This window comes from Muntiacus reevesi, chromosome 4 (genome assembly GCF_963930625.1).
Source record: "Muntiacus reevesi chromosome 4, mMunRee1.1, whole genome shotgun sequence".
NCBI lineage: Eukaryota > Metazoa > Chordata > Mammalia > Artiodactyla > Cervidae > Muntiacus > Muntiacus reevesi.
The window spans coordinates 108,849,910-108,877,590 of NC_089252.1; the positions used below are offsets into that span (position 1 = coordinate 108,849,910).

Genomic DNA, 27,681 nt, shown 5'->3' on the forward strand with positions numbered 1-27,681 from the left:
CTCCCGCCGGATGTGCGTCACCGGCCCTGCGGGCAGCCACCCGCGGCCGTAACTGGAAGTCGAAACAAAACAAGCAGCTTAGGTGGTGGCGGCGGCGGCGCCGGGACGGGGGAGGGGCGCGCCGGAACCGGAACCGACCTGACGCCGGAACCGGAACCGAGAGCGGGTTGCCAAGGCCCGAAGAGGGCTGGCGGCGGCGGCGGCGGCGGCGGCCTCGCTCGGTGAGTGGGGCTGGCCGCTGCTCGCCTGTCGCGCCGGAGCGGGGAGGCCGCAACGCGGGCCCGGGGCGGCCTGTTCAAGGTCACGGGCCGTCCAGTCTCCACCCCTCGAGTCCGGCGGCCTGCCGGGCCCGCTGCTGCAGGCGGGGCCGTTACACTCAGCCTGTGGACGGCCGGCGGTCTCCGAGAGGGTTGGCGGCGAGTGAGGGCGGCTTCCTGGAGGAGGTGGTGGTGGGCTTGGGGTTCGGAGGCTGGAACTGGGTCGCAGCCCGGCTGGGGCGCTGGTCTGTTGTCAGTAACCCGGCGCGGCCGGATTAGGCCACCTTGGGTCTCTAGGCAGCCCCTTTCCCTTCTCAACGTCCCAAGAGGATACGGGAGGGACGCGACCTTCAGCTGGGGCCTGGGAGCAAAGAGGCGGAGGATGTTCATCCCTCGACTCTGGATCTGTCGTCATTGGAGATCCAGCCCACCAGTCCCACATCTGACCCGTAGAAGAATCTCTTCCCGCCCCCGACATCCCCCCCCCCCCCCCACTGGGTAACACAGACTGGTCACTATCTGCCCTGCCACTGTCTCAGGCCGTGCTGTGGGCTGCCAGGGATCCTGGATACACGCCTCCTTCATCCCCACCCTCATCCCCACCCTTATCTTAGTTTTGAGAACTTTATTTTGGGTGGAGAAATAGCCCAGAATCCCCTTGCGGGTCTGTGGGAAACTGGGTAGAAGGTCTCTAGCTCAGAGCTGATGAGGGGGCGGACCTGGGAAGGAAGGGGATAATGTCTGTTTCAGTTTTCATCTCAGGGTGCCTAGAGGTGGGGATATTGCTGAAAGGGAAGTGTGACATCTGAATACCCTTTTCATCTTAGCTTTTGCAAGCCCCTGTCTGCATAGGACAGCAGCTGGAGAAAGGAATCTCTTCAGACGTAGGGAAAAAAAGAAAACAAAAACCAACCAGTGCATTGAACCAGGTTCAGGGAACGGTGGAAGCTGTCATGTGGCAGGTGGGGCACCTTAGCCTGAAGACTGTCCCTGAGCAGTGGTAGCACCTGGGCTGGGCCTGTTTTCAGCTACAATGCCTGGTCCTCCTCCTGTTTAATTGTCTGTCTCCTCCTTTCCTGGCTTCCTCCTCCACCTCTTACTTCTCGGGTGGTGACTAAGCAGCCAGTGAGAGTGAAGGAAAAGTGAGCACCCAGCTCAGAGTGCCAGCCCTGTGGGCTGGAGCCATGGCTCATCTCCAGATTGATGAAGGAGCCTGGTCCTGGGCCATAGCTGCCCTGACCTGGCTCCTCCTCAGTGAGGTTTCTCTCTTTGTGGGTCTGTACAGCAGCATCTAGGAGGCTCAGCCAGAAGTGGCTGCTCCTATGTGCGTTATTTATTCCCCCTTAGGAATCGTCTGAGAGTAGCCAGGGCTGCCTCAGGTATTGGAGAGACACTGCTCTGTAGGGTTAGACGTGTCCTAGGTTGCCGAGCCCTGGGTGTAACCAGGGAGCAAACTCCGGCCCTTGGTAGTGATTACTGGTCCCCTTCTCATTAGGCTGTCTGTTCCTTGCTGGAGAATTTGTCCACAAAGAGTTGCCAAGATAGCTGGGCCAGGAAGAAAGCGCCGTAGCCCTGACCCAGACGCCGTTGCCGACCCCGGGGCACTCTGGCTGTCGACCAAGCGGCTCAAGATGTCTGGTGGGGCCAGCGCCACAGGCCCAAGGAGAGGGCCCCCAGGACTGGAGGAGGCCACCAGTAAGAAAAAGCAGAAGGATCGAGCAAACCAGGAGAGCAAGGATGGTGATCCTAGGAGAGGTGGGAGTGGCATTCCTGGGACCCTTGTGGCCTTTTCCTCTTCCCTTCCTATTGAGCGTACACGTGGGGGTTTGGGAAACAACTTTTTTCTTCTTCCTCCCATCCTCGTCTGATGCTGAGAGATGGACCAGTGGCAGGTTGGGTACAGCATCAGCTTTGAAGTTTGTAGTACTTAACTGAAGTCTTCAACATGGTGTTTGGTGGGGTGTTCGAGTCTCAGAGGCTGCCTGTCCATCTTCGTTTCCCTATTCTTTCCTTTGTTGTCAGGGTCAGCATTCACTCCTCGGGAGGAGCAGACCAAAGAGGGTGAGTAATGAATAGGCCTTTTGGAGGCTAGAGTGCTTTGGTTGGTGGGAGAGGGGTGGTGGGCACCATGGGGGTATAGCTCTTATCTAAAGCAGTTCCATTAGGACTGGGTGTCTGGTACCTGTTGATCCTCACCAGAAGCTCATGGAGACCCTCACAATCTTTTCATCACTCCCTGTATAGACTTAGGGCTCGATTGGAGGCAGAGTGCTGATGAGGTGATTGTCAAGCTCCGCGTGGGAACAGGTCCCGTGCGGCTGGAGGAAGTTGACGCTGCTTTCACAGACACAGACTGTGTGCTGCGTCTCCCAGGTATGTCCCTCTGCTCCGAGGCCAGCAGTGTATGTGAGCCCCTTGATATCCCCTGCCCCAGCTGACTCCTCTCACTCTGTTTCCAGATGGTCGGCAGTGGGGTGGTGTTTTCTACGCTGAGATAGAGAGTTCTTGCACCAAAGTGCAGGCTCGCAAAGGTGGCGTCCTGCAGCTGTCACTGCCCAAGAAGGTGCCTCTGCTTACGTGGCCCTCTCTGCTGGTAAGTTCCAGACCAGTGGGAGGGGAGAGGCAGGGGTCCCCGATGTAGTTGACAGAGCCTGACTGCTATATCTCTGGCAGAAGAAACCTCTAGGGACCCAGGAGTTGGTGCCAGGGCTGCGGTGCCAGGAGAATGGGCAGGAGCCATCTCCCATTGCCCTGGAGCCAGGCCCTGAGCCCCGGCGGGCTAAGCAGGAGGCCCGCAACCAGAAGCGGGCCCAGGGCCGTGGTGAGGTAGGCGCTGGGGCTGGTCCTGGGGCCCAGGCAGGGCCCAGCGCCAAGAGGGCCGTGCATCTCCGCAGAGGGCCAGAGGGGGAAGGGGCCAGAGATGGCCCTGGGCCTCGGGGTGATGCCCCCCCATTCCTGGCTGAGCCGGCCACCCAGGTGAGCGTGGGGTGCCTGCTTGGGGGTTGGGAGGTGAGGGGGAAGGGTGTAGACTCAGGGAGCTGCCGGCCAGACCCAAGGCTGATCCTGCCCACGATCTTGCCACAAATAGGCTGAGGCTGAGGAACAGCTCCGTGTACCACCACTGACCCCCCAGACCTGCCTCCTGGGCTCAGAGGAGAATCTAGCACTTTTGACAGGAAAGAAGGCAGCAGCCCCCAGGAGCGACCCAGTGTCCCCTACCATGGCCCGGAGCAGAGACCCTGAGAAGGACGATCGTTCCAAGGAGGAGATGGCAGTGGCCGCAGATGCTGCGGCCTTGGTGGATGGTAAAGGTGGGACTAGGGTTGGGCAGGCCGAGCTCAAGCTGCACGGTGGGTGGGTGTGGGTGGGGAGGGAGTAGAATAGGAACAGGCTGGAACCTGTCCTGGGTGGCACTGAGCTGTGGTCTCAACGTAGAGCCCGAGTCCATGGTGAACCTGGCATTTGTCAAGAATGACTCGTATGAGAAGGGGCCGGACTCAGTGGTGGTGCACGTGTACGTGAAGGAAATCCGCAGGGACAGCTCTCGAGTGCTCTTCCGCGAGCAGGACTTCACGCTTATCTTCCAGACCAGGTGGGTGGACAGGCAGACCTAGGGCAGACAGAGTGCTTCAGGCAGGGCAGTGCGTCTCACGCTCTTTCTCCTGCCCTGCCCCGCCCCTGCAGGGATGGAAACTTCCTGAGACTGCACCCGGGCTGTGGGCCCCACACCATCTTCCGTTGGCAGGTGAAGCTCAGGTGGGTGGTGCCCAGCCCCGCCCCTGTGCCTGTCCCACCGCCCTGCACGCCTTGTCCCTGGGCCATCTGGCCCCACAGCCCTTCCACCGGAGTTCCTGAGTGCAGCCTTCCCCTGCAGGAACCTGATCGAGCCCGAGCAGTGCACCTTCTGCTTCACGGCCTCTCGCATTGACATCTGCCTCCGCAAGCGGCAGAGCCAGCGCTGGGGGGGCCTGGAGGCCCCAGCTGCACGAGGTCTGCCCACGAGCTCCCTTCATTGCCCGGTCCTTGGGACCCGGACCCCCACCCCCTGCCACATGCTGCTAACCACCAGCCCCCCCATTCCCCCTTTTTAAGGTGCAGTGGGTGGTGCAAAGGTCGCCGTGCCGACAGGTCCATCCCCCCTGGATTCAGCCCCACCGGGAGGTACACCCCATCCCTTGACGGGCCAGGAGGAAGCCCGGGCCGTGGAGAAGGAGAAACCCAAGGCTCGATCTGAGGACACAGGCCTTGATGGGGTGGCTGCCCGCACCCCCATGGAGCATGTAGCCCCAAAGTCAGAGCCACATCTGGCGTCGGTGAGAATCTCGGGGTGCAGAGGGCCAAGGCTGAAGGCTGGAGAGCTCAGGGCTACTCTCTCACGCTTCTCTTGCTCCTACAGCCCAAGCCCACATGTATGGTGCCTCCAATGCCCCACAGCCCGGTGAGTGGAGACAGTGTGGAGGAAGAGGAGGAGGAAGAGAAGAAGGTGTGTCTGCCCGGCTTCACCGGCCTCGTCAACCTAGGCAACACCTGCTTCATGAACAGCGTCATTCAGTCTTTGTCCAACACACGGGAGCTACGGGACTTCTTCCACGGTGAGAGCTGCTCCTGGAGCCCAGGGACGGGGGACACTTGCCCCCGCTCACACCTCTGCTGGGCTGCTATCTCTAGACCGCTCCTTCGAGGCCGAGATCAACTACAACAACCCCCTGGGGACTGGTGGACGTCTAGCCATTGGCTTTGCTGTGCTGCTCCGGGCGCTGTGGAAGGGCACCCACCATGCCTTCCAGCCCTCCAAGTTGAAGGTGATGTGTGGCCACTCTTCCCCTTGGCTGGAGAGGGCGGGCAGGGCCAGCCAGCCAGGAGCACGGTGGGTGCTGGGGCTCCGGCCTCACACCTTGCCCCTGTGTCCAGGCCATCGTGGCGAGCAAGGCCAGCCAGTTCACAGGCTATGCCCAGCATGATGCCCAGGAGTTCATGGCTTTCCTGCTGGATGGGCTGCACGAGGACTTGAACCGCATTCAGAATAAGCCCTACACGGAGACCGTGGACTCAGATGGGCGGCCTGATGAGGTCAGAGTTGGGGGCAGAGGCGCGCCTGTGTCCCGCCCGTCCCAGCCCCTGGGTCTCCTCGGCCCTCACCACTCTGCTCCGCAGGTGGTGGCTGAGGAAGCCTGGCAGCGGCACAAGATGAGGAATGACTCTTTCATCGTGGACCTGTTTCAGGGCCAGTACAAATCGAAGCTGGTGTGCCCCGTGTGTGCAAAGGTGTGACGGGCTCCCTAGAGAGAAAGCACCCCCTAGCTTGTCTGGTTAGCCTGATCGGAACGGGCTCAGAGGCACAGGTACCTTTAGGTGCTGCAGGGCACGATTTGGGCAAAGGAGCTCAGGGGAGGCCTGAGGCCCTGTGTAGGCTGCAGAGGTCAGGCTGTGAGGGCTTCTTGATGGAGGGGAAAGCGCTCTTTGGGTGACCTGAGATGGAGTGGAGTGTGGGAAAAATTGGAAAGGCACATGGGGTGCGAGTGAGGGGCCCGGCCGAGCAGGGCCTCCAGTGTCAGAGACAGGGATTCTTCTCTCCTGCCAGTTCTCCTGGTCCATCCAGCATTCTTAGCCTGAGGCTGGGTGGTGAGGCCTGAGAGCCGTCCGTAGGCCTGGGTCGGGCGCTCTGGGCACCAGCAGCCCGCCCCCCACTCCCTGTGTGGCCACCCAGTGGCACCTGTGCCTTTGCAGGTCTCCATCACTTTTGACCCGTTCCTGTACCTGCCGGTGCCCTTGCCCCAGAAGCAAAAGGTTCTCCCTGTCTTCTATTTCGCCCGGGAGCCCCACAGCAAGCCCATCAAGGTGAGAACTTGGCCTGTACCTCCGGGCTATGACTGAGACCCTGGCCTCCCTCCCCCATGAACTCGCTCCTCTTGTCACCACAGTTTCTGGTGAGCGTCAGCAAGGAGAACTCCAGTGCAAGCGAAGTGTTGGACTCCCTGTCTCAGAGTGTCCACGTGAAACCTGAGAACCTGCGTCTGGCTGAGGTGTGTCTGTCCTTCCCTGCCTCTTACGTACAGGGACGTGTGTCTGTGTTCACAGAATGCAGATAACATGTGTGCACTTGTTAGCACCTGTCTGTGTCTGCGCAGATGTGCATGTGACTGCGCAGACAGGCGAGGTGCTGCGGGATGAGGGGTGGTTAAAACCAGGCACTTGGGCGATACACCCGAGGTGCCCTCAGTTCCCCGCCATCATCTGAATATATTCCCCCACTTGGTGTTGGCCCCCAGCTGCTCTTCTTCAGATGAGGAGCTTGGGCCACAGGACTAGCCATCCACCAGCTCTGGTTCTTCTCCATCGTGCTTCTCCCTCCTGTTTTCCGCGATCTGTGTGCTGCTGCCTGGCAGTGTCTGCTTCCTCAGCGGGGTGGAGGTAGGGGCACGCCTCTTGGAAGGTGGCCCCTCCAGAGGACCCATGTTGCAGTCTCCACAGGGCCCACTGGGTGAGAGCAGGGTTGAGGCCCTTGGTATGGAGAGCTGGTACGGTTCATACTGGTCCCAATCCTGACCTTTCATTCTCTCTACGTACCAGGCTCCTTACTCCGTTGGGCACTGAGGCTGCTGCCAGTGGAGGCACATATTTCTTAACCCCTGACCTGTCCTCAGAGACCCAAGATCAAGGCCAGATCTTGTTGTGGTTTGCAGCAGCGCTAGGGGAAGCACTTGTCCTCCCATCGGATCTGTGTGTTCTCTGTCCCCAGGTGATTAAGAATCGTTTCCACCGTGTGTTTCTGCCCTCCCACTCACTGGACACCGTGTCCCCGTCCGACACACTCCTCTGCTTCGAGTTGCTGTCCCCAGAGTTAGCCAAGGAGCGGGTGGTGGTGCTAGAGGTACAGCAGGTGAGTAGGGGCCACCCTGCTGCCCCAGAGTCCTGGTGGGGGCGGGGCGGCCTTCCTGTGCTGCCTGCCCTCGCTGAGCCAGGCCACCCACCCTAGCGCCCCCAGGTGCCCAGCATCCCTATCTCCAAGTGTGCAGCCTGCCAGCGGAAGCAGCAGTCAGAGGACGAGAAGCTGAAGCGCTGTACCCGGTGTTACCGCGTGGGCTACTGCAACCAGTGAGGACTCCCGCGTTGCCCCGTCCCTGCTCCTGCTTCCACCTGCCACCCTCCCTCTTGTCCACATAAAGCCTGGGTGTCTTAAGTCCTCTATCTGCCCCCATCTGCTGCCACTCTCCCAGACCCCTGGGGAAGCGGGGCTGGCCCTGGTGCAGAGGTGGGGCTGAAGCCCCCTCCTTCCCTCCACTTTCCTTCCAGGCTCTGTCAGAAAACCCACTGGCCTGATCACAAGGGCCTCTGCCGCCCCGAGAACATCGGCTACCCTTTCCTGGTCAGTGTCCCCGCCTCACGCCTCACTTACGCCCGTCTCGCTCAGCTGCTAGAGGGCTATGCCCGGTAAGTGCCCAGGGGCTGGGTTCAGGCGGGGTGGAAGGCAGAGACGCCAGCCGTACTGGTCTGGATTCTTACTGGCTTTTGCGGCCCGTCGCCAGGTACTCTGTGAGTGTGTTCCAGCCGCCCTTCCAGCCTGGCCGCATGGCCTTGGAGTCCCAGGGCCCTGGCTGCACCACGCTACTCTCCACTAGCTCCCTGGAGGCTGGGGACAGTGACAGGGACCCCATTCAGCCACCAGAGCTCCAGTTGGTGACCCCTGTGGCTGAGGGGGACACTGGGGCCTCCCGGGCATGGGCATCCCCTGATCGGGGCCCTGTGCCCAGCACCAGCGGCATTTCTTCTGAGATGGTGGCCAGTGGGCCCATTGAAGTTGGCGCCTTGACTGTTGGTGAGAGGGTGTCCCGACCTGAAGGTAAAAGTCTGCTGAAAGGCTCTGGGGTAGGGAAGGTGGGGGAGAGCTGGGTCAGGCCGTGGTAGACAGGAGAGCTCCGATTATTGTGTCCTTTCTCAGCTGCTGTGCCCGGGTACCAACACCCAAGTGAAGCCCTGAGCGCCCACACTCCCCAGTTCTTCATCTACAGAATTGACGCGTCCAACCGAGAGCAGAGGCTAGAGGACAAAGGTGTCTGAGGCCGTCAGGCGCGGGAGCCCTGGCGTGGGTTGGGCTGGTGGCTCTCCACAGCGGCGTGACTCCCCTCCCCGCCCGTTTCCAGGAGACGTCCCGCTGGAGCTGGGGGACGACTGCAGCCTGGCCCTGGTCTGGCGCAACAACGAGCGCCTGCAGGAGTTCGTGTTGGTGGCCTCCAAGGAGCTGGAGTGCGCCGAGGACCCTGGGTCTGCGGGCGAAGCTGCCCGCGCCGGCCACTTCACGCTGGACCAGTGCCTCAACCTCTTCACGCGGCCGGAGGTGTTGGCACCTGAGGAGGCTTGGTGAGGGCATGGCAGCCGGTAGGTAGGGGTGGGGTGCCGGGCGCTCCGCCGCCCCTGACGGTGCCGCATCCCCTCTCAGGTACTGCCCCCAGTGCAAACAGCACCGCGAGGCCTCCAAGCAGCTGCTGCTGTGGCGTCTGCCCAACGTGCTCATCGTGCAGCTCAAGCGCTTCTCCTTCCGCAGCTTCATCTGGCGTGACAAGATCAACGACCTGGTGGAGTTCCCCGTCCGGTGAGCGGCAGGCCCTGCTGCCCGCAGTCAGGGCTGGTGGTGGTGGCGGCGGGGAGGGGCACCTGCTGACCAGCTGACCGCTCTCGGACCGGCCCCACAGGAACCTGGACCTGGGCAAGTTCTGTATCGGTCAGAAAGAGGAGCAGCTGCCCAGCTACGACCTGTACGCCGTCATCAACCACTACGGGGGCATGATCGGCGGCCACTACACCGCCTGTGCGCGCCTGCCCAATGACCGCAGCAGCCAGCGCAGCGACGTGGGTGAGGGCACACGCGCCGACGGGACGGATGGGAGGGGCGGTGGCGCGGGCCCTGTTCACACTCTCCCCACCTCGCCGTAGGCTGGCGCCTGTTCGACGACAGCACGGTGACAACGGTAGACGAGAGTCAGGTGGTGACGCGTTACGCCTACGTCCTCTTCTACCGCCGGCGGAACTCTCCCGTGGAGAGGCCCCCCCGGGCAGGGCACTCTGAGCACCACCCTGAGCTGGGCCCTGCAGCCGAGTCCGCTGCCAGCCAGGTGAGGCATGGGGAGGCTCCGCAGGCGAGGGGGGCCCAGCTCTCAGATGTGGTGGGTGTGGAGCACAGCTTCCTCTCCTCTAGCCCCTGAAGCCTTGGGCTTTTTAAGCCACAGATGGGGTTCCCTTACATTGCAGCCTTAGCCAGAGCCATTACAGGCTGTAGGGACGCTTACAGAGGTACATACACACCAACACATGGCCACTGGCGCGTGCATCAGATACAGGCCAGGAGCTGCTGCAAACTTCACCGGGCTGTGAACAGACTGTTCCTGACATGCCTAGCTTTCTCTCTGCCGCTCCCCACACGCTGACCCACAGACCCTCCCTTAAGACTGTTCCTCGAGTTCTGACATGCACTCAGGCCAGGGCTGTGCCAGCAGGCCATAGCCTTGTGTGGCTGTCCCCTTCTGCGGTGGGCATCTGTTCCTTCTGGGCCTTCAGAATCTTCTGTCTTTCTTGCTGATGTGGGTCCCAGGCCTGGTTGGTGGGCACAGCCCCAACTCTTCTCTGGACTAGTCTCCTGGCGCTCCTTTCCCTTGAGCCCTTTATGCTCAGACTCTGAGACCGTGATCAGATCCGCACGTGGGTGGGAGGGAGCCAGGACATGACTCTGGGGTTGGCAGTTATGTCCTCCGTGAGCCAGTCTCCTCTGTGGGGAGCCTGGGCTAAAAAACTGACCGGCTAACCCCCAACCCTAACTGCACCCCAGAGGGGAAGCTGCATGTCCACTGGGGAGTGTCCTGAGGCCACAGTGCTGTCAGGGTTCTCCTGTCGTGGTGCTCAACAACCCGGCGAGTGACCCGCTTGGCTCCTGCCTGTCCTTTCTGCTGCCTGACCTGGGATGTAGGGGGTTAGCGCCAGTTACCTTGAGTGGGACTGTTGCGGCCAGGGGTCTTAGGGACACTGGGTCTCCCTCCCCTCTCCCCCCTGCCCTGGGTGCTGATGGCCGTTTCCGCACACCGTAGGCTTCCCGGATTTGGCAGGAGCTGGAGGCCGAGGAGGAGCCGGTACCCGAGGGGCCTGCGCCTCTGGGTCCCTGGGGGCCCCAAGACTGGGTGGGCCCCCCGCCACGTGGCCCTACCACACCAGACGAGGGCTGTCTCCGATACTTTGTTCTGGGCACCGTGGCAGCTTTGGTGGCCCTTGTGCTCAACGTGTTTTATCCTCTGGTATCCCAGAGCCCCTGGAGATGAGCTCGCCGGCAGGCAGCTGCTGTGAGCTTGTCCACCTGCCCTCCCCGCCAGGCCATGCCTGCCTCTGTGGTGGGGACCGACTCGGGGCTCAGTGGGTGCCTCTGAGGGGACAGGGTGGGGACTGTGGCTCTTGCAGGGGCAGAGCATCCCAGGGTGGGTATCCTGTCCAGCTGTCTGTCCGTTTGTCCTGCTGCTCCTACCCTTTACCTGGGGCTTAGCCCTACCCAAGCAGCTTCTTGTATTTAAAGTGTTAATAAAGCGAGACTGTTCAGGCCGATCTCGTCTCTCTGTCTCAACGCCGCTGCTGTCTGCGCCTGCCTTGGGGCCCTCCCCTGGGTGCCAGGGCTCCAAGCCAGCACCCCTGGGATGCCAGGCGGCATACTGGGCAGCCCCCAACCCCTGTCCTCATATTCTGTTGCAGGGACTAGGCCCTGGCCAGGCCCCCGAGGTGGCCCCCACGCGGACAGCCCCTGAACGCTTCGCCCCCCCTGTGGACCGCCCAGCCCCCACCTACAGCAACATGGAGGAGGTCGATTAGCAGGTCCCTGGCTGGTGGGGGGACTGGGTTTGTGGGATCCCCCACAGAGGGCCAGCGCTTTGCCGCTTCTCCTTCTCTAACCTAGAGGACACTGGCTTCGTCAGTGGGGAGTTGGGGGGGATGATTTGAGGGTGGAAGCCTCACAGGTTGGGACCTCTTGTCACCTTGACCCCCCCACCCCAACCAGTGGGCCTTGGCTTCTCCAGCCACCCCCAGTGCTGCGTGATTTGATTCTCAGTTGTACCTTCGGTTCTTTCTGACTCGCATTATAAACGTTATAATTTTATTCTAAAAAACTGTAATTTTTTTTTGCATTTTGGAAGTGATTGCTGCTGTTTAAATATATTTTAAAAATAAATGACAAATAAGCAGACTTAGTCACTGTGATACACTAGGTCCTGTGGCCACCCCCCCTTTGCAGCATCTGGTGTGTGTGTGTGTGTGTGTGTGTGTGTGTGTGTGTGTGTGTGTGTGTGTGTGTGTGTGTGTGTGTGTGTGTGTGTGTGTGTGTGTGTGTCAAAGATCTGGTGTGTGTGTGTGTGTGTGTCAAAGATCTGGTGTGTGTGTGTGTGTGTGTGTGTGTGTGTGTGTGTGTCAAAGATCTGGTGTGTGTGTGTGTGTGTGTGTGTGTGTGTGTGTGTGTGTGTGTCAAAGATCCTGTAAAGTACTCTGGTCTGAGGAGATGATGAGGTTCCAGTTCAGGCCCTTTGGGTCATAAAGCCAAGCCCCCAGTGCCAGTAGATGTTTGGGGCCTGACTTCTGCCCTTTCATTCCACTGATTCTGAGTCCTGCCTGGAGGTAGCTATGGTTGGCAACATCAGTACCTCAGACCCAAGGGGTGGACTGTACCCCATGAAACTCCAGAAGCTGACAGCATGCGGTAAAAGGTGTAGGCACTGGGGCTGACAACCAGATAGCAGGTCAGGAAGGACTTGCTGGGCAACAGGAAGGACATGTGGGTGGAGGAGAAGTCCCTCCTTTTCTCAGGTCTTTCTTTGCTGTAGTCTGCAAAACATCTGGATCCCTTGGGAGAATAGAGCAGGAAAAAAACTGGCTTGTGGGGAAGGAGACCTTGCTCCACAAGGACAGGCAGAGAGGACCAGAGTGACTCTTAGCTGGTTTCCTGCGGGAGGGAGGGTGCAGGCCCCTGCCAGGCCATTTCCTCCCTTGATTCCCTGAGACTTTGGCTTCTGGCAGGTATCCCAGGCTGTTTGCCCACAGTGGGTCACCAGGCTTGTCCCAGCACACTTGCCTTTGTGCACACATGCTGCAAGGCAACGGCAAGTTTTATGAGACTTTGTCTCCAACTGTGTGGGGTTAGGAGTGGGTATCTCCAGCTGGAGGGGGATGGGGAAGCAGGTGTTCAAGTAAGCCAGAAAGAGTGTAAGGCAGGGAAGGGTGGGGCAGGGCCCTGCATCCGTGGTGGTTCATCCCTGCCCCCAAGCCTGAGGGGTCAGTCTTATGATAAGCTCAGCATGTGGGCCCTGCTAGTACCCTTCAGCCTTGGCTGGAGTTAGCGGTGGTAGTCAGCAGGAGCTCCTGGAGAAAGCTAACTCTGTGACCAGAGTTGGTTATTTTCTATTGGAATAATAGCACAAGGACCATGTGGGGTTACTGGTCATGGAGAGGGGCCTGGAGAGCTGGGTGTGAGGCCCTGCAATAATGGTGGAAGCTGGGTGTTGGTGCCAACACACTGCTGGAGTGAGGGTCTGCTAGGTGTGGGCTTCAACAGGATTGTCCTGGGCCTTCACTGGGTGCAGCCCCAAGTGTCTGGACCGTGGTGGTCTGCGTGTGCTGGATGCACTGCTCAAGGGGCTCTGTCCACCTCTGACCGTAGCCCTGCTGCTGCTGAGCCTGCCCCATGACCCTTCCCCGGGCCAGGCCTCCGCACAAGGCTTCTGTGAGCCTCAGCACTAAGGCCACTGCTGCTTCTGCATTATCAGTCTCTGCCACAGGGACCTGTCTGTAGGCCTGGCTGCTGGACTGTGCCTCTTCCCATGCACAGCTGGGCCTTGCTGGCTGTTACCTGGCTTTTCTCCTTGTTTCCTCCTCTTGTTTCCTCCCTGGTGATCCAGTGGTTAGGACTCTGCAGCTCACTGGTGAAGGCCTGGGTTTTCGTCCCTGGTCAGGGAACTAAGATCCCACAAACCACGCAGTGTAGTGAAAGAAAAAAAAAAAAACCTGTCATACTTAGCACCCTTACCAAAGCATGCATATCAGGAAAACCACAAGATCAAAGTTGAGATCCTGGTGATCACTGGATCACCAGGGAATTCCCAGAGAAGATTTTAAACCAAATCATCACAGAACTTTTTCAGGTCCCTTCTGGCCAGGTGTGTGCCCAGCTGGTTGCTCAAGAAGTGAAGTGCCAGACTATTGGGGTCCATCAATGGGCCATTTCAGACATTCTCTGTGGAATCTTTGACAGGATTTCCCGGGCTTCATTTTGGTCAACTGTTTCCATGACAACTCCAAAGCTGTGACGTCAGAGAGATGATAGGGACTCACATATTCCCAAGAACAGAACTGGGATGGTCCCGAGGGTTCCAGGGCTGAAAGGGAAAAGTCGAAGAGCAAAGGGCCATGTCTATGTTTGCTTCCTGATTCGCGGCAAAGCACCTCCTAAAAGTCCGGTCGCCGCTACCCCTTCTTACCCCTTCTGGGGACCCGCAGCACGAAGACGGAAGTGAAGCTCCCGGAAAGGCCTCCCTCTGCCCTTTAAATGGAGCTAATAACCCTAGAGAGCCCCGCCCCCTCCCGCCAAGGAAGGACACTATTGGGTCTCCCTGACAGCATCGCTCTCCTATTGGTCCGTGGGCTAATGCCAACGTGCAGATTGGCCCCAAAGTTTTCTTTCGGTTTCCGTCGTCCCAGCAATGGCGGCTCTGGACTCCTTGTCGCTCTTCACTGGCCTCGGCCTGAGCGAGCAGAAGGCCCGCGAAACGCTCAAGAACACGGTTCTGAGCGCGCAGCTACGCGAGGCGGCGACCCAGGTGCGAACCTAAGTTCCTGGCCCCGGCTGCCGACTGTGCCCTAGCGCAGCGCCGGACCGGGTCCTAAACCCAACCAGCCCACCTTGTCTTGCTCAGGCTTTTGTTATTGGGTGTGGGGCTTATCACTGACCTCCCTGACCCCCAGGCGCAGCAGACTCTGGGCTCCTCCATTGACAAGGCTACCGGGACCCTGCTTTATGGCTTGGCCTCCCGACTCCGGGATCCCCGGCGCCTCTCTTTCCTCGTGAGCTACATAGCCAGTAGGAAGATCCACACTGAGACCCAGCTGAGCGGTGAGACCCCTCCCTGACCTGCGCTTCCACCTCAAACTTCTCTCAGCCCAGACTCCTTTCTGTCCCTTTTGACAAATCCCTCGGTGTCTCTCTAGATTACTAGTTCTGCCTTCCCCTCTAAACCCAGGCCGTGGCTCTGACGGATGGAGAGGGCCACCTCCGGTGAGACTGACTTAGAGAAACCTAGGTCTGATGAGGAATTTCACTCAGAACACATGCTTCTTTCCTGAGGCCTCAGAGCTTCTCTGGAGGGGCACGACTTAATTTCCCAGGAGCCAAATTTATTGGGGTTTCCTGGATGGATTAGGGTCCTGTCTTCCTATTTCTTGGAGCTGAGATGCCACAGATTCGTTCGCTCTTCTTTTTCAGCTGCCCTTGAGTATGTGCGGAGTCATCCCTTGGATCCCATCAACACTGAGGACTTCGAGCAGGAATGTGGTGTGGGCGTTGTGGTGACCCCAGAACAGATTGAAGAGGCTGTGAGTTTTTCCCCAGCCATCAGTTGTCTCCTTAGGACTGAACAGGAGTGGCTTAGCTTTTCTAATCAGGAAGACCCCAGGGTGAGGGTTTGGGTTCCCGGAGCATTTCTGAACCACACCGTTTGGCTTTCTGTAGGTGGAGGCTGCCATAAATCGCCACCGAGCCAAGCTCCTGGTAGAGCGTTACCATTTCAACATGGGGCTGCTGATGGGTGAGCAGGGCCTGGGTTAAGGGACTATGTTCTTCTCACTGGACATGCCTTTTCTTCTGGGAATGAGTGAGAGGGAGGTGGGAGGAGGAATAGGAGCACCTTAGAAATGGCCTCATTCTGGTTTCTGAGGTCAGCCAGGTCCTTTTCTTGGAAAAGAGGATGGGAAATGTCCTGCTTTGCCTTTCTGCATCTCCTTTTATTCATGTTTCTAGGAGAGGCTCGGACTGCACTCAAGTGGGCAGATGGCAAAATGATCAAGCATGAAGTAGACATGCAGGTGGGTGCCTCTTTCAACTGAAGCAGGCACAGGCCCTGCCAGAATGTCAAGTCCACTGAGGAGTACACAGGGGTGGGAGGGGACGAGAGCCTATTCCTGTTCTGATGGTGGATAGTAGTGCCTAGGGTAGAGGGGGAAGCACCTGGCAGACAATCAGAGACCCAGGCCCCTGGGTTATGCTTCATTTGGGGTGAGTTGTTTTACTCTGAACCTCAGTTTATTCATCTTGTAAATAGGGGTGATGTGGCCTTCATCTCAGGATGCTGGCAGAGAATCACAGGAGGGTGATGGCTGAGGTAGATGGCTTACCTCGATGCTGGGCCCACAGTTCTTCTGTGTAAATCGCTGTTTCTGTTGCCTGAGCCTAATATGGATCCTCAGGAGGGAAAGAGTATTTGAGGCCACAGAAACACGTGAAGAGCAGAGGTGGGATAGGCTAGGTAGGTTTTTCAAGGCGGTGCTGGTGGATAGGCCCAGGAGCCCTTTGGTGGGTGTGTGGGTGGGGTTAGTCATGGGGTTCTGTCCCAGCTCTGACTCTGGTCTCTGTTTAGGTCCTCCATCTCCTGGGTCCCAAGACGGAGACTGACCTGGAGAAGAAGCCCAAGGTGGGACTGAGCATGGTCTGGGAGCCCTGGGGATGAGGTAGGGTAGGGTGAAACTTTAGGCTGGGGAAGGGAGTATCTGAACCCAATCATCCTAAGACCTTGACCACCTTTTGAACTTCTCTCAGGTGGCAAAGGCTCGGCCAGAAGAAACAGACCAAAGGACAGCAAAGGATGTGGTGGAGAACGGTGAGAGGCTTGAGGCTCTTGTCACATTCAACTCCCTGATTTCTGGGTTTTCCACCTGGTGAATCCTTACAGCCCAGTCTCAGGCCGTCGTTTACTCAACAGTCTGTCTTCTGCTGCAAGACTGGAATTTCTGGTGTTTTTTTCCTTTCCCTTACTCAGAAACTAGCCAGAGGAGGCCTGAGGAATCTGGCTGTGTATCTCTTATTTTGGGGGTTGGAGGAAGAGGGAACTGCTTGGTTCTGTTCTGGTTACAGGCTATGGGTACTATTGCAGGCACCTCCTTGAGCTGGATGTGATAGCTGTATCCGGAGAATAAGTTTTCCTTGGTTCTTCTCTGCAGGTGAGGCTGTTGTTCAAACCCTGTCTCTGATGGAGCAGCTCCGAGGCGAGGCACTCAAGTTCCACAAACCTGGTGAGTAGGCAGATTGAAACCCTGGGGAGGGCTGGATCTTGTTTTTCAGTTTTATTGACGTATAGTTGATTTTTAATGTGTAATTTCTGCTGTACAATAAATTGATTTAGTTATATATTCTTTTTCACATTCTTTTCCATTATGGTTTATCACTGGATGTTGACTATAATTCCTTGTGCTGTCCCATAGGACCTTATTGTTTGGTCATCCTACATATTACCGTTTACATTGCTGATCCCAAGCTCCCATTACTTCTCTCTCTTTCCCCTCCTCTCCTTTGGGAACCACGAGTCTGTTCTCTATGTCTGTGAGTCTGTTTTGTAGACGTGTTTGTTTGTGTCGTTATTTAGATTCCACATGTAAGTGGTATCATATGGTATTGTTTTTCTGACTTTCTTCACTCAATGTGACACTCTCTTCAAGTCCATCCATGTTGCTGCAAATGATGTTATTTCGTTCTTTCTGATAGCTGAGTAGTATTTCATTGTATCTCTGTACCACATCCTCCTGATCCATTCATCTGGCGTTGGACATCTAGGTTGTTTCCATGTCTTGGCTATTGAATGTAGCCAAGGTAAGGCTATTAAATGTAACCAAGACAAGGCTATTGAATGCTTTGAGTGTAGTGGTGTGTGTATCTTTTCAAATGATAGTTTTGTCTGGATACATGCCCACAGTTTTGTCTGGATACATGCCCACAAGTGAGATTGTTGATTCATATGCAACTCTTTTTAGTTTTTTGAGGAACCGCCATTCTATTTTCCATATGGCTTCACCAGTTGACAGTCTTAATACTGTAAGAGAGGCTCTTTTTCTTGTGGAGGGCTGGGTCTTAGTAGCAGTTCTTACAGCCAAGTCCCTGGGGTCAGAAACCCTGGTCTGTAGCCTGGTGTCATCAGACTTGTTCTGGCCCTGACAGGTGAGAACTATAAGACCCCGGGCTATGTGACCACTCCTCATACCATGGATCTACTGAAGCAGCACCTGGAGATCACTGGAGGACAGGTGTGTGGCAGTATTGGCAGGCAAACTATGCAATTATCACTTGCCTGCAGCTTGGGCTGCCTACATGCTATTCCACCTTACCTATCATGATGGTCTCCCCAGGAAGGTTCATCCTTTAGTGTAGTCTGAGCTCTGACCTGCATCCTCTGCTTCCATTCCCCTAATCTCAGGTTCGTACCCGGTTCCCGCCAGAACCCAATGGAATCCTGCACATTGGACATGCCAAAGCAATCAATTTCAATTTTGGCTATGCCAAGGTGAGTGTGTCTGGGGACCCAGCAAGCAGGGTGACTGCTTGCTGCTCCCATGAGCATGTACCGGAGGGGTGTCTGTCCCTACTTTTCTTGCTGCTCCCATAAAGTATCGCAGAGCAGACAGAGGCCTTGAAGGGGATACCTTGAAATGTGTGACAGATATCTCAGAATCCACCCAATTGGGCTCATTTAGAAAAAGATCTTGGTGAGGCAGTAAGTTCAAATCTGGGAAAATTCCCAGTGCCACTTCTCGGACTTGGGATGAGGCTGTGTTGTAGCTCACATTAATATGAGATGCCTTGTTTAGGGCATTTAGATACGGGAAGGTGAGTGAAAGATATTTTCAATTCTGACATGGGTGAGCTCTGAGAATGTTCCAGTTTGATGAGCTGGATTGTAGGAGCTGATGATAATGGGAGCTCACAGATGCTGCAATTCTCCTAGGCCAACAATGGGATCTGTTTCCTGCGCTTTGATGACACCAACCCTGAGAAAGAGGAAGCAAAGTTCTTCACTGCCATTTACGACATGGTGGCCTGGCTGGGTATGGGCTGGGGAGGGCCTGGGCCGAATTGATTATCCATGGGCCTCTCCCTGGGCCACAGCCTGCCATTGGGTGTTCCTGACTGGCTGCTAATACTGTGCCATTGTCCCCAGGTTACACCCCTTACAAGGTGACGTATGCCTCCGATTATTTTGACCAGCTGTATGCCTGGGCCATGGAGCTTATCCGCAGGTGAGGCCACAGTATGGAGCCAGACAGGCTGACCAGGGTGCAGCCATGCTGGGCATTCACACCCCTTCCTCATAGGGGTCAGGCCTACGTGTGCCACCAGCGAGGAGAGGAGCTCAAAGGCCACAACCCATTGCCCTCACCCTGGAGAGACCGTCCCACAGAGGAGTCGCTGCTGCTCTTCGAGGTGGGGATCTGGAGGTGCAGTTGGGTCTGTGTGGGCCAGAATGCTGGGAATGCGATGCCATCAGGCTGAGCTGCAGCCCGAACTCTTGTTCCTGCTCAGGCAATGCGCAAGGGCAAGTTTGCCGAGGGTGAGGCCACACTGCGGATGAAGCTGGTGATGGAGGATGGCAAGATGGACCCTGTGGCCTACCGTGTCAAGTACACGCCACACCACCGCACAGGGGACGCCTGGTGAGCGTGAGCGCGGGGCGGACTTGCAGAGCGGTGGAGCGGCGGGGCGGGCCGTGGCTCGGGCAGAGTGGGGCTGATGGTGGGGCCCACTGCCTGTGCCTGGCAGGTGTGTCTACCCCACCTACGACTACACGCACTGCCTCTGTGACTCCATCGAGCACATCACCCACTCCCTCTGCACCAAGGAATTCCAGGCCCGGTGAGGGAGCTGGGCCCCTGGGGAGGGGAGGGCCGGTGGGGTTCCAGCAGCCCTTCCTGCAGTCTCTCCCGGGGTGGAGGTGGCCAGCCCTGACCCTGCCCTCCCACCTCAGACGCTCCTCCTACTTCTGGCTGTGCAATGCGCTGGACGTCTACTGTCCCGTGCAGTGGGAGTACGGCCGCCTCAATCTGCACTATGCTGTCGTCTCCAAGAGGAAGATTCTCCAGCTGGTGGCAGCTGGCGCTGTGCGGTACGTGTGGCTTTTTGGCTTATTGAAGGTTGGCGGTACTAGCAGCATGTGCTGCCAACGGCCTTCTCATCCCCTCCTTGCCCATAGGGATTGGGACGATCCCCGGCTCTTCACGCTCACAGCCTTACGACGCCGGGGCTTTCCGCCCGAGGCCATCAACAACTTCTGTGCTCGGGTATAGCCCAGTGGTCTGGGTGGGCAGCTAGGGGCTGAGCACAGCAGTGTGTGGTCATGGCTGCAACTGAAGCTGACCTCTCCTGCTAGGTGGGAGTGACAGTGGCACAGACCACAATGGAACCACATCTGCTAGAAGCCTGTGTGCGTGATGTGCTGAATGACACAGCCCCTCGGGCCATGGCTGTGCTGGAGCCATTACAGGTGGTTATCACCAATTTTCCTGCCGCCAAGGTAAGTCTCCTTCAAGGTGTGTGTGTGTGGGGTGGGGTGAGGGGGGTGCACCTGGATTTGGATGTGGGAATTCCAGTGCCTAGTGTGACTCAGACACTTCTGCTCCAGACCTTGGACATTCAGGTGCCCAACTTCCCAGCTGATGAGACCAAGGGCTCCCATCAGGTTCCCTTTGGATCCACTGTCTTCATTGAAAGGATGGACTTCAAAGAGGTGAATTGGGGGTGGGGTGAAGGGTCCGGTTTGCTTCTGAGCTCAGTCCTGAGGGCCCATCATCCCTCTTCAAACCAACCTCTGCCAGACATAGGGGTGGAAGAAGCCTCTTGTACCTGCCTGACCCTTGTAGCCTCTTGTTGTTTCTCCACCTTCTTACCTCTAGGAGCCAGAGCCAGGCTATAAGCGCCTGGCATGGGGCCAGCCCGTGGGCCTGAGGCATACAGGCTATGTCATCGAGCTGCAGCATGTTGTCAAGGTGAGAGCCAGCTGCAGGCTTCCTGCTGCAGTGCTTGCTGGGGTGAGGATCTGGTGCAGCCTGCTGTCCTGGTAATGGGGTCCAAGTCTGATCGCAGGCCCCGTGACTTCTCAGGGCCCCAGTGGCTGTGTGGAAAGCCTCAAGGTGACCTGCAGGCGCACAGATGCTGGTGAAAAGCCCAAGGCATTTATTCACTGGGTATCACAGCCTCTGACATGTGAGATCCGCCTCTACGAGCGACTGTGAGTGAACAGAGCTGGGGTTGGGGCAGGTTATGAGATGGGCATTGCTTGCTGTGGCTGCCCAGCACAGTCTGACCTTCACTTTGACTACAGATTTCAGCACAAGAACCCTGAGGATCCTGCTGAGGTGCCTGGTGGATTCTTAAGTGACCTGAACCCGGTAGGCTCATGGGATATGGGGTGAGGGTGGTGGGTCTTTTTGGCTCAATAGCCACCTGAGTTCTCTGCCCACAGGCCTCGCTACAAGTGGTGGAGGCTGCGTTAGTGGACTGTTCTGTGGCCCTGGCAAAGCCCTTCGACAAATTCCAATTTGAGCGCCTTGGTTACTTTTCCGTGGATCCAGACAGCAACCAAGGACAGGTGTTTGAATTTACCTCTCCACCACAATGCTGGTGGTAGCCGCCATTCTCCATGCCAAGCACTATGCTGACATTTCCTTACTTAATCCTCCCCACCTGTGGTGGGATCCATGTTCCACTGAGGAGGAAATAGGCTCAGAGGTTAAGGCCATGCACAACATTTTCTATGAACCCTTCCTTACTTATTCCTCAAGGTAGGAGGATGGCATAGGGGTTGTTATAATTCTTATAAAATGGAGACCCAGAGCTAGCCAGTCCTTTAACCAAGTCAAAAAGTTATTGAGAACTAGAGTTCTTTGGCCCTCAGCTCCTCTGGGATGAAGTGAGGGTTGGAGTGGGGTGTCTGGTGAGACCCACCGGGGCCTCCTGGCCTGGTTCGGGCTTGGTGGTCATTCTTGCCCCTCTGTCCTCCAGCTTGTCTTCAACCGAACCGTCACACTGAAGGAGGACCCAGGAAAAGTGTGAACTGCAAGTCCTGTGGACCTACCTCATCCCTTTGGAGGCTAGGGGTACCCAGACTCCATGTCAATAAAGAACAGCTAAATCCCCTGGAGTCTGTATTCTCTCTCTGCTCTCCTAGCACCCGAGGGCCTTAGAGTCCTGCCGTGGGGTGGAGGGCAGGTATGCTGCACACAGAGCAGTACTAACAGCTTTGAAATTACCGGGGCACTTGCTGGTGCTCCAGGGCAGAGGCCTGGGCCTGACTGGACACCTTCTGCATCTAGTCTGAGGGAATGGAGGGTGCTGGATGCTGCTGCACCGTCAGAAGCCCCGTGTCAGAGGAACATAGAAGGTTTGTGTCTGCCTGCATGCCTAGGCAGATGGAGAGGTCTGGCTCCTAGTCCAATCATCCAAAACTATTGAGCACCTATTATGTGCCAGGCACAGTGGAATGAGGAAGACCTGTGTGGTGGCCTTCTAAATTCACCATCTAGTTGGGAAGGCAGAGGGTGACCAGGCATTGTGCAGAAGACATGGCCCTGGGGCCTGTGTGAGGCTGATCCGGGGTTCTTGATCCAGCCCGGCCTCAGAAGACTATTCTCAGGAGGTGTCTCCTGAGGGGAACCCCAAAGGACTAGGGGTTTGCCAGGAAGGAGGAACAAGTGCAAAGGTCCATAGGCCTTTTTAAGAAAGAGCATATGGCAGTTTGTTCCCCTCTGGGGCAGTGTGGGCTACTGGTGAGGCCCGCGTGTGCCTGCAGCTTTAACACCCTCCACATTTTCCCTGTATACAAACACCAGGCTACCCGAGGCCCGCTTTAAGGTGGACTGGGCTGCGGAAGGTTCAATTAGGATGACAGCAGATGGCGGGTGAAGCGTGGGTCCCAGATGCAAGGGACTCCTGGAGGAGAGTGACCTGGGGCTCCCCAGGTGGGTTGCCGCTGGAGGGGCCGGGCCTAGGTCAGAGGTTGTGGGGGCCACCTTAAGTAAGAGGCCGCTCTCCGCACCGCGTGAGGCTGCGCTAAGGAGGCCCAGGCAGGCGGCAGAAGGGTCCTGAGACTGAGCTTCAAGCCCCGGCCTGCCCTGGCTCTAAGGCTAGGCCGATCTCCGGCCCTGGCTCCGCCCCACATGGAGGGGCGTCTGAGGGCGGGGCGCTCCGCCCTACACCCCAGGCTCTTGCCGCTACTGCAGCCCTAGGCTCGGCCTCTCTCCTCGGCAGAAGCGTTCCCTTTAAGTCTGGCCAGGAGGCAGCCTTAATTCTCGCGGGATTCGACGCACCAATTATCGCGAGAGAGGCTTTCGGCACTCATTGGCTGTGAGGGTTGAATGTAAGATGGCGCCCAGGGAGCTGTGAGGGGAAAATCCTGTCGGTCTTGGAGCGGCGACGGCAGAACCGGGGCCCCGAGCGTTGCGGCGGGGCCAGCGGGTAGAACGGCGGCGGTGGCGGCGGCGGCGACGTCGCCGGGTGAGGACTCCAGTGGGGGCAGGGATGCAGCGGGGTTGCGGGCCTGAGACAGTGGGCCCACCCCACACAACGGCGGGCGGGGGCGGGCGGGCCGCTGCCGCTGGGCCCAGGAGACCTCGGGGCGGCTCCGGAGCCGAGAAAGTCCCTGGGCTCGCGCGCCCCCGCCCCCTGTATGGGGGAGGGGCGGCTCGGGGATTCGGGTGGGCGCGGCGCGCGAATGCGCGCTGGTGGGCGCGCGCGGCCGGGCCTGTTTATACGCTCGAGCGCGCGCGCGCTGTGCGGCCCTCCCGGTGCGCGTGGCCGCTGACGTGCGCGTTCCCGGCCCGGATATTTCGGCTCCTGGAGCTGCAGCCCGTGGGCCACAGCGGCTTCCTGGGGCGCGCGCCCCGAAGTCGAGGGTCGCGGGTCGGCGCGCGCCGTGCTGTTGGGTGGCGGCACCGGAGCGACGGCGCGCAAGACACCCCTGCTGCGGGGAGGGACGGCGGGCTGCCGGGCGGGCGGCTTGCCGTTTAAAGAAGGTTGTGGGTTGGACCCTTCCAGCTCAGGTGACGTCCCCGGACCGCTGGGGCCTAGGCCTGAGCAGAAACCAACCTGTTTTGCGGGCTAGCTTGCGGCCCCGCTCCTCAGCGAAGTGGGCGAGATTGCTGGTACTCTTCAGAATGCGGTGTCCCGAGGCCCATGTGCGGGGTGGGTGCTTGGGAGGGTGCTGCCCTGATTCTGAAACCGATCGCTGTTTGTCTGCGAGGGCAGCGAAACCCCTCGACTTTTCTCACCTTGTTTTGGTGCTTTGTGTTGGAAAGGGAAGGCAAATCCTAGAAGGCCCGTCAGTGATTCCTGTTTTCTTGTCATTATAAAGTAATTCTTCATTAAAGCGCAATTCTTACACGTCACCTCTGTGCGCTCCGGAAGGGGATCCGCTTCTGTGGAGGCTGTGAAACTACCCGAGCTCTAAAATGCCGCTTTAAATCCTGAAATGCAGCCTTTTCCTCTGTGTGGTTGGGAGGGGCTTACTTGTAGTCTGTTAGGTTAAAGGGCCCGCTATTGCTCAGCCAAAAAGTTACCCAGAACAGAATTGAACAACCCGAGTCCGTGCTTTGCCTTGTTTCGTAATTCCAAAGATCCTCAGAAGAAATTCCTGAAATCTGCCTGGAAAAGTCGCTTTTGATTTCACTTTAGGATTACAGTCTTTTTCAGCGTGTTTTTTTTTTTTTTTTAAATCCCAGCACTGTGTTCCGGTTCCAGGGAAAATCTAGGTTTATCCAGAGAAATAGATACTTCTTTTTTCTAAGTCAGACTATCTGCTAGTTTGTTTTACAGTCTTGCTTCATTAAATTTAAGGGAAAAGAAGCTAAGACGAACTAAAATTAGCAATCAAATTTGAAAATGATGGGGGGTAGTTTTTCCTAATATACGATATTATCTTAAGAACAAGTTAAAATATAAAAAGAGGCTGAGGATGGAAGGACTTCTTTGTTCTGTCTTCTTCAGAATGTTACAAGTCTTAAGAACTCAGGACAAGCAGCAGAAATGTATGCACCATGGTGACTGGTGAGTTAAAATTATTCATATGCTAGAAATATGTGTGCAGTTTTTTTCCTGGTAATATTGAGACATTACAAATCCTGCCAATCATTCTGGGTGCTGTCTGCCAGAAAGGACTAGGTGCTAGAAAATTGAGTATGTGGAAGAACTGCTTCTTTGAATCCAGCTAGTTTGCTGCTTGAACAGTTTTTTCCTCTTAAAATATGTCAGTGCAACTTTCACTCTTTAGCATGACAAGGCATCACCTTTTCTGAGGATCGGAATGGTTCAAAGACAAGCAGCCAAGTTTATCTAGGATACACTTAAAATATTAATATACCATTTAAGCCTGCTTTTTCTGAAATTTTTAACCATTACATTTGAGGTCTGCATTTTAAATTGGTGTCTGTAGATAGTAGTTTTCCATAAGCTCATTAGCTAAAATTTCCCCCATTACAAGATGTCCTACTTCCACTCCTCTGTGATGAATAATTCGTGTATCTCTCCATGAACCTCTGCCTTTCCACAGCCCCTTTCCACATATGTTGCTGTTTTAAAGGAAAGATCAAATAGTGATTGAAGTTTCATGTAAATTTGAATTGCTCCAAAAGGTAACCAAAGTTACCGAAGTTAGGGGCTTCCGGTGTGGCTGTCCTTCATCATGACAACTTCAGAATCAGTGATTTCTTCCTTCAGGCTTGCATGCCTTCTTTAAGTTGAATCAAATACTACTTTGTCTTTGATGTGCCATGCATCTTGCTTGTATATTTTTTAAATGGCCAGCCGCTCTCTGTAATGGTCTTTTATTTCTTTGCTTCAGAATGAAATGTTAGGTGAACTGTTCTTTTCGTTTTCTTTGTAGGAGTTGCCCTGCATTTTGTTCCAGATGTTTTAAGTCCAGGCTTCACTTAAATGCCTAGCTAGTTTTTCCCTGTCACATTGCATTGTGATTTCTAATTGTAGGTACTTGAAGAAATGATAGATTAACCCCTTGCTTTGCTGAAAAGGGGAAAAGAATGGTCCTTTGGTGTCACACTTTAGGTTAGTGCACAACTGTATGCAGAGCTGCTAGGCTGCATCAGAAAGCTCTTTTTTTGCATGTGTATGTGAAATATCTTTCTATACATATTAATTCAGTTGGTCTGTGTACAATTTAGTGAAAATTTTTTAAGTGAACCACTGTGTAACTAGCTCCTCTTCAAGAAATAGAATAATGCCGGCGCTTCTGAACCCTTCATGAGTCCCTTTTTGGTTACAGCTTCTCATTCCCTAGAGACAGTTACTATTCTGACTTCTGTGATAATTGTATTCTTTGTTTTTCTTTTTATCACCTTTGTATCCCTCGACAACATAGTTTTAATTTTGAATTTTATATAAATGGAATCATGCTGTTTTGTATCTTTTAGCATTGTGCTTGTGTTTTTTTATCTTTTAGCATTGTATGCAGCTGTAGTTCGTTCATTCCCTTTTCTGTGTAGTAGTCTGCTGTTTGAACAAACCATAATTTATTCATTCTATTAATAGACATGTAGATTCCCTCCCGTTTGGGGCTGTTAACAATGCTGTTGTGAACAATCTTCTTTATGTACCTTTGTGTGGGTGTGTGTCATGTACATGTAGGGATAGGATTGCTGGGTCATATTTTCAGCCTCACTTAGATAATGCAAACAGTTGTGCCAGTTTACATCTCATCAGTCGTTGGTAGGAATGTGAATTTAAGTTCCTGGTTGAAAGTGTGTTGTCCAAAACTAGGTCCATAGTGAAAATACCCCTAAATGAGGAGTTTCTGTGTCTAGTGAAGGCATAGGCAGATGAAAGTCCTAATGGGCTAATTCCAATCACAAACCTTATGGTGGATTGATATTCTTAAGAATAGAACAGTGTCTCCCAATTTCCTTCTTTGAAATGATTCCTCAGTTGTTAATTAGGACAAATGTGACTGTGACTCTTGGCTCCTTAAAATGGAAATTGATTTTTTTTTCCTTTGGAATATGTTCTTCAAACCAGAACTAAGCTTATCAGGATCCATTGCTAGTAGATGTGAGCCTTGAGAGAGAAGGCCCAGAAGCATGACCATTGGGTAAATAGGAGAGGCAGGGCTCTGAGGCAGCTCTGAGCATCTTCTCTTAGTTCATCACATATTCAAGACCCACTTTGCAGAGCTGCATGGGGAGCCAGGAAGAGCTATCAGATTTGAGGGCACTCAAGAAGTGGTGATTCCCTTGAGCACGTAGGTCTCCCTATGGTACCTAAATAGAAAAGGAAAAAAAAAAAAAAACAGCAAACAGAAATGTAGAATTGTTGCTTTGGAGTGACTTTTTCCTCTTGTGAATTAGAGCTAAAGTAATTGGAATAATGATACCTGTGGTGTACTGAGGACCTGCTCTTAGTTCTTGTAGAAGGAAGTACAGGGGAAGTAACCCATAAAAATATGTACGGTTAATAGGGAAAATTTCCTGGGTCTGTTGGTGGGGGGTTGGTTCATCTGTTTATTGTTTTGCAAAGCACTATACTTAAAGTATTCATTCAGAAGCAAATGCTTAGCTACAGACTGTACCCCAAAGAGCTGCAGAGTGTTTCCCCCTTCATTTCTGACTTCTAAAAATTGAGAGTACTCAACTATCCCTCCAGCTTCATGTTTTTCAGAAGTATTTTAGTTAATCAGTTTATTGCTCCTCACTAAGTCTTTGTCTTGAAGCTAATTAAGAATCTTGTTTCTTTGGGAGTTATAAATTGTAGTTTCATTAAGTTTATCCATTTTTCTTTCCGTTACCACGGCTCAGCCTTTTGTATCTTGTGAGCAACATCTTGAAGCTAAGTCTTCATTATTATGCAGACTTCTGTAGCTTGATGGTTTTGTCTTTCAGAGTTCCAGATTTTGAGGGGAGAAAAAAAATCAAACTATGATCAACCAAAATTGTTTGTGTGTCTCTTACTATGGTACAACCACTGTACAAAAGGGATTAATTTTTAACTGTTTTTTTGATTTAATACAAGTTGTGGAAAATGCAGGACTGTATTAAACAGGAAGAAATTTAAGTCCTCCGTTATTCCACACCACCCAGGCATAACTGCTGTTATGCCAGTTTTTCTTCTTAGGTATATAATTAAGCCATACCAGGATATATAAATACAATTATATTAGCCTTCTTTTTCACACATAATGTACTTTCTCTGTCATTAAATTTTTTTAGTTTGAAACCACACATTTTGGTTGTGGGAAAGTAGATCTTGTAGGTGTTAACATGCTTAAAAAATTTTTTTTAAAGTTACTGTGTTACAGAAAGATCTGCTGAATCAACAAAAAGCTTGGAAACAAACAGACCTTTTTCATATGAATTTGGTGTATAATCAGAGTGG

The 27,681-nt window shown here is 55.1% G+C and overlaps 3 protein-coding genes across 23 annotated transcripts in view; all 3 read left to right on the plus strand.

Annotated features, from left to right (window-relative positions):
- Positions 1-4: 4 nt before the first annotated feature.
- On the plus strand, positions 5-11,472 carry USP19 (ubiquitin specific peptidase 19). Of its 19 annotated transcripts, none has more exons than XM_065933730.1 (27): positions 5-221; positions 1,753-2,012; positions 2,280-2,318; positions 2,502-2,630; positions 2,717-2,850; positions 2,931-3,233; positions 3,346-3,568; positions 3,693-3,849; positions 3,942-4,013; positions 4,132-4,247; positions 4,350-4,570; positions 4,654-4,849; positions 4,926-5,059; positions 5,169-5,327; positions 5,412-5,522; positions 5,985-6,095; positions 6,179-6,280; positions 6,997-7,137; positions 7,234-7,352; positions 7,551-7,688; positions 7,784-8,097; positions 8,197-8,307; positions 8,399-8,615; positions 8,695-8,847; positions 8,948-9,108; positions 9,189-9,367; positions 10,334-10,887. In XM_065933730.1, the coding sequence occupies exons 2-27, from the start codon at positions 1,889-1,891 to the stop codon at positions 10,559-10,561; spliced, it is 4,092 nt and encodes a 1,363-aa protein (XP_065789802.1). In that variant the 5' UTR covers positions 5-221; positions 1,753-1,888; the 3' UTR covers positions 10,562-10,887. The 19 variants fall into 19 exon arrangements, with proteins under 19 accessions (XP_065789802.1, XP_065789805.1, XP_065789788.1 ...); XM_065933733.1 differs by lacking the exon at positions 10,334-10,887 and adding an exon at positions 10,983-11,472 and having other exon boundaries at positions 8-221; positions 3,346-3,562; XM_065933716.1 differs by lacking the exon at positions 5-221 and adding an exon at positions 252-420 and having other exon boundaries at positions 2,934-3,233; positions 10,334-10,888.
- A 2,468-nt stretch (positions 11,473-13,940) lies between these two features.
- On the plus strand, positions 13,941-21,443 carry QARS1 (glutaminyl-tRNA synthetase 1). Its single transcript, XM_065933740.1, has 24 exons — positions 13,941-14,092; positions 14,238-14,385; positions 14,755-14,864; positions 15,001-15,076; positions 15,289-15,353; positions 15,905-15,958; positions 16,084-16,144; positions 16,485-16,556; positions 17,476-17,561; positions 17,732-17,818; positions 18,260-18,359; positions 18,473-18,551; positions 18,627-18,735; positions 18,835-18,965; positions 19,072-19,164; positions 19,277-19,414; positions 19,502-19,589; positions 19,679-19,822; positions 19,931-20,035; positions 20,202-20,294; positions 20,409-20,536; positions 20,630-20,696; positions 20,771-20,896; positions 21,310-21,443. Exons 1-24 carry the CDS (start codon positions 13,976-13,978, stop codon positions 21,358-21,360), a joined length of 2,328 nt encoding a protein of 775 aa, XP_065789812.1. The 5' UTR covers positions 13,941-13,975; the 3' UTR covers positions 21,361-21,443.
- A 1,191-nt stretch (positions 21,444-22,634) lies between these two features.
- QRICH1 (glutamine rich 1) overlaps positions 22,635-27,681 on the plus strand; it is a 41,967-nt gene continuing 36,920 nt past the window's right edge. Inside the window, exons 1-2 of one of the 3 annotated variants that reach the window (XM_065933737.1) lie at positions 22,635-22,800; positions 24,289-24,348. The gene's annotated coding sequence lies outside the window, so the exon portion shown is untranslated. Of the gene's footprint in view, positions 22,801-22,992; positions 23,346-24,288; positions 24,349-27,681 lie in introns of those variants that run through there. The other 2 variants (XM_065933738.1, XM_065933736.1) reach the window with 2 other exon arrangements.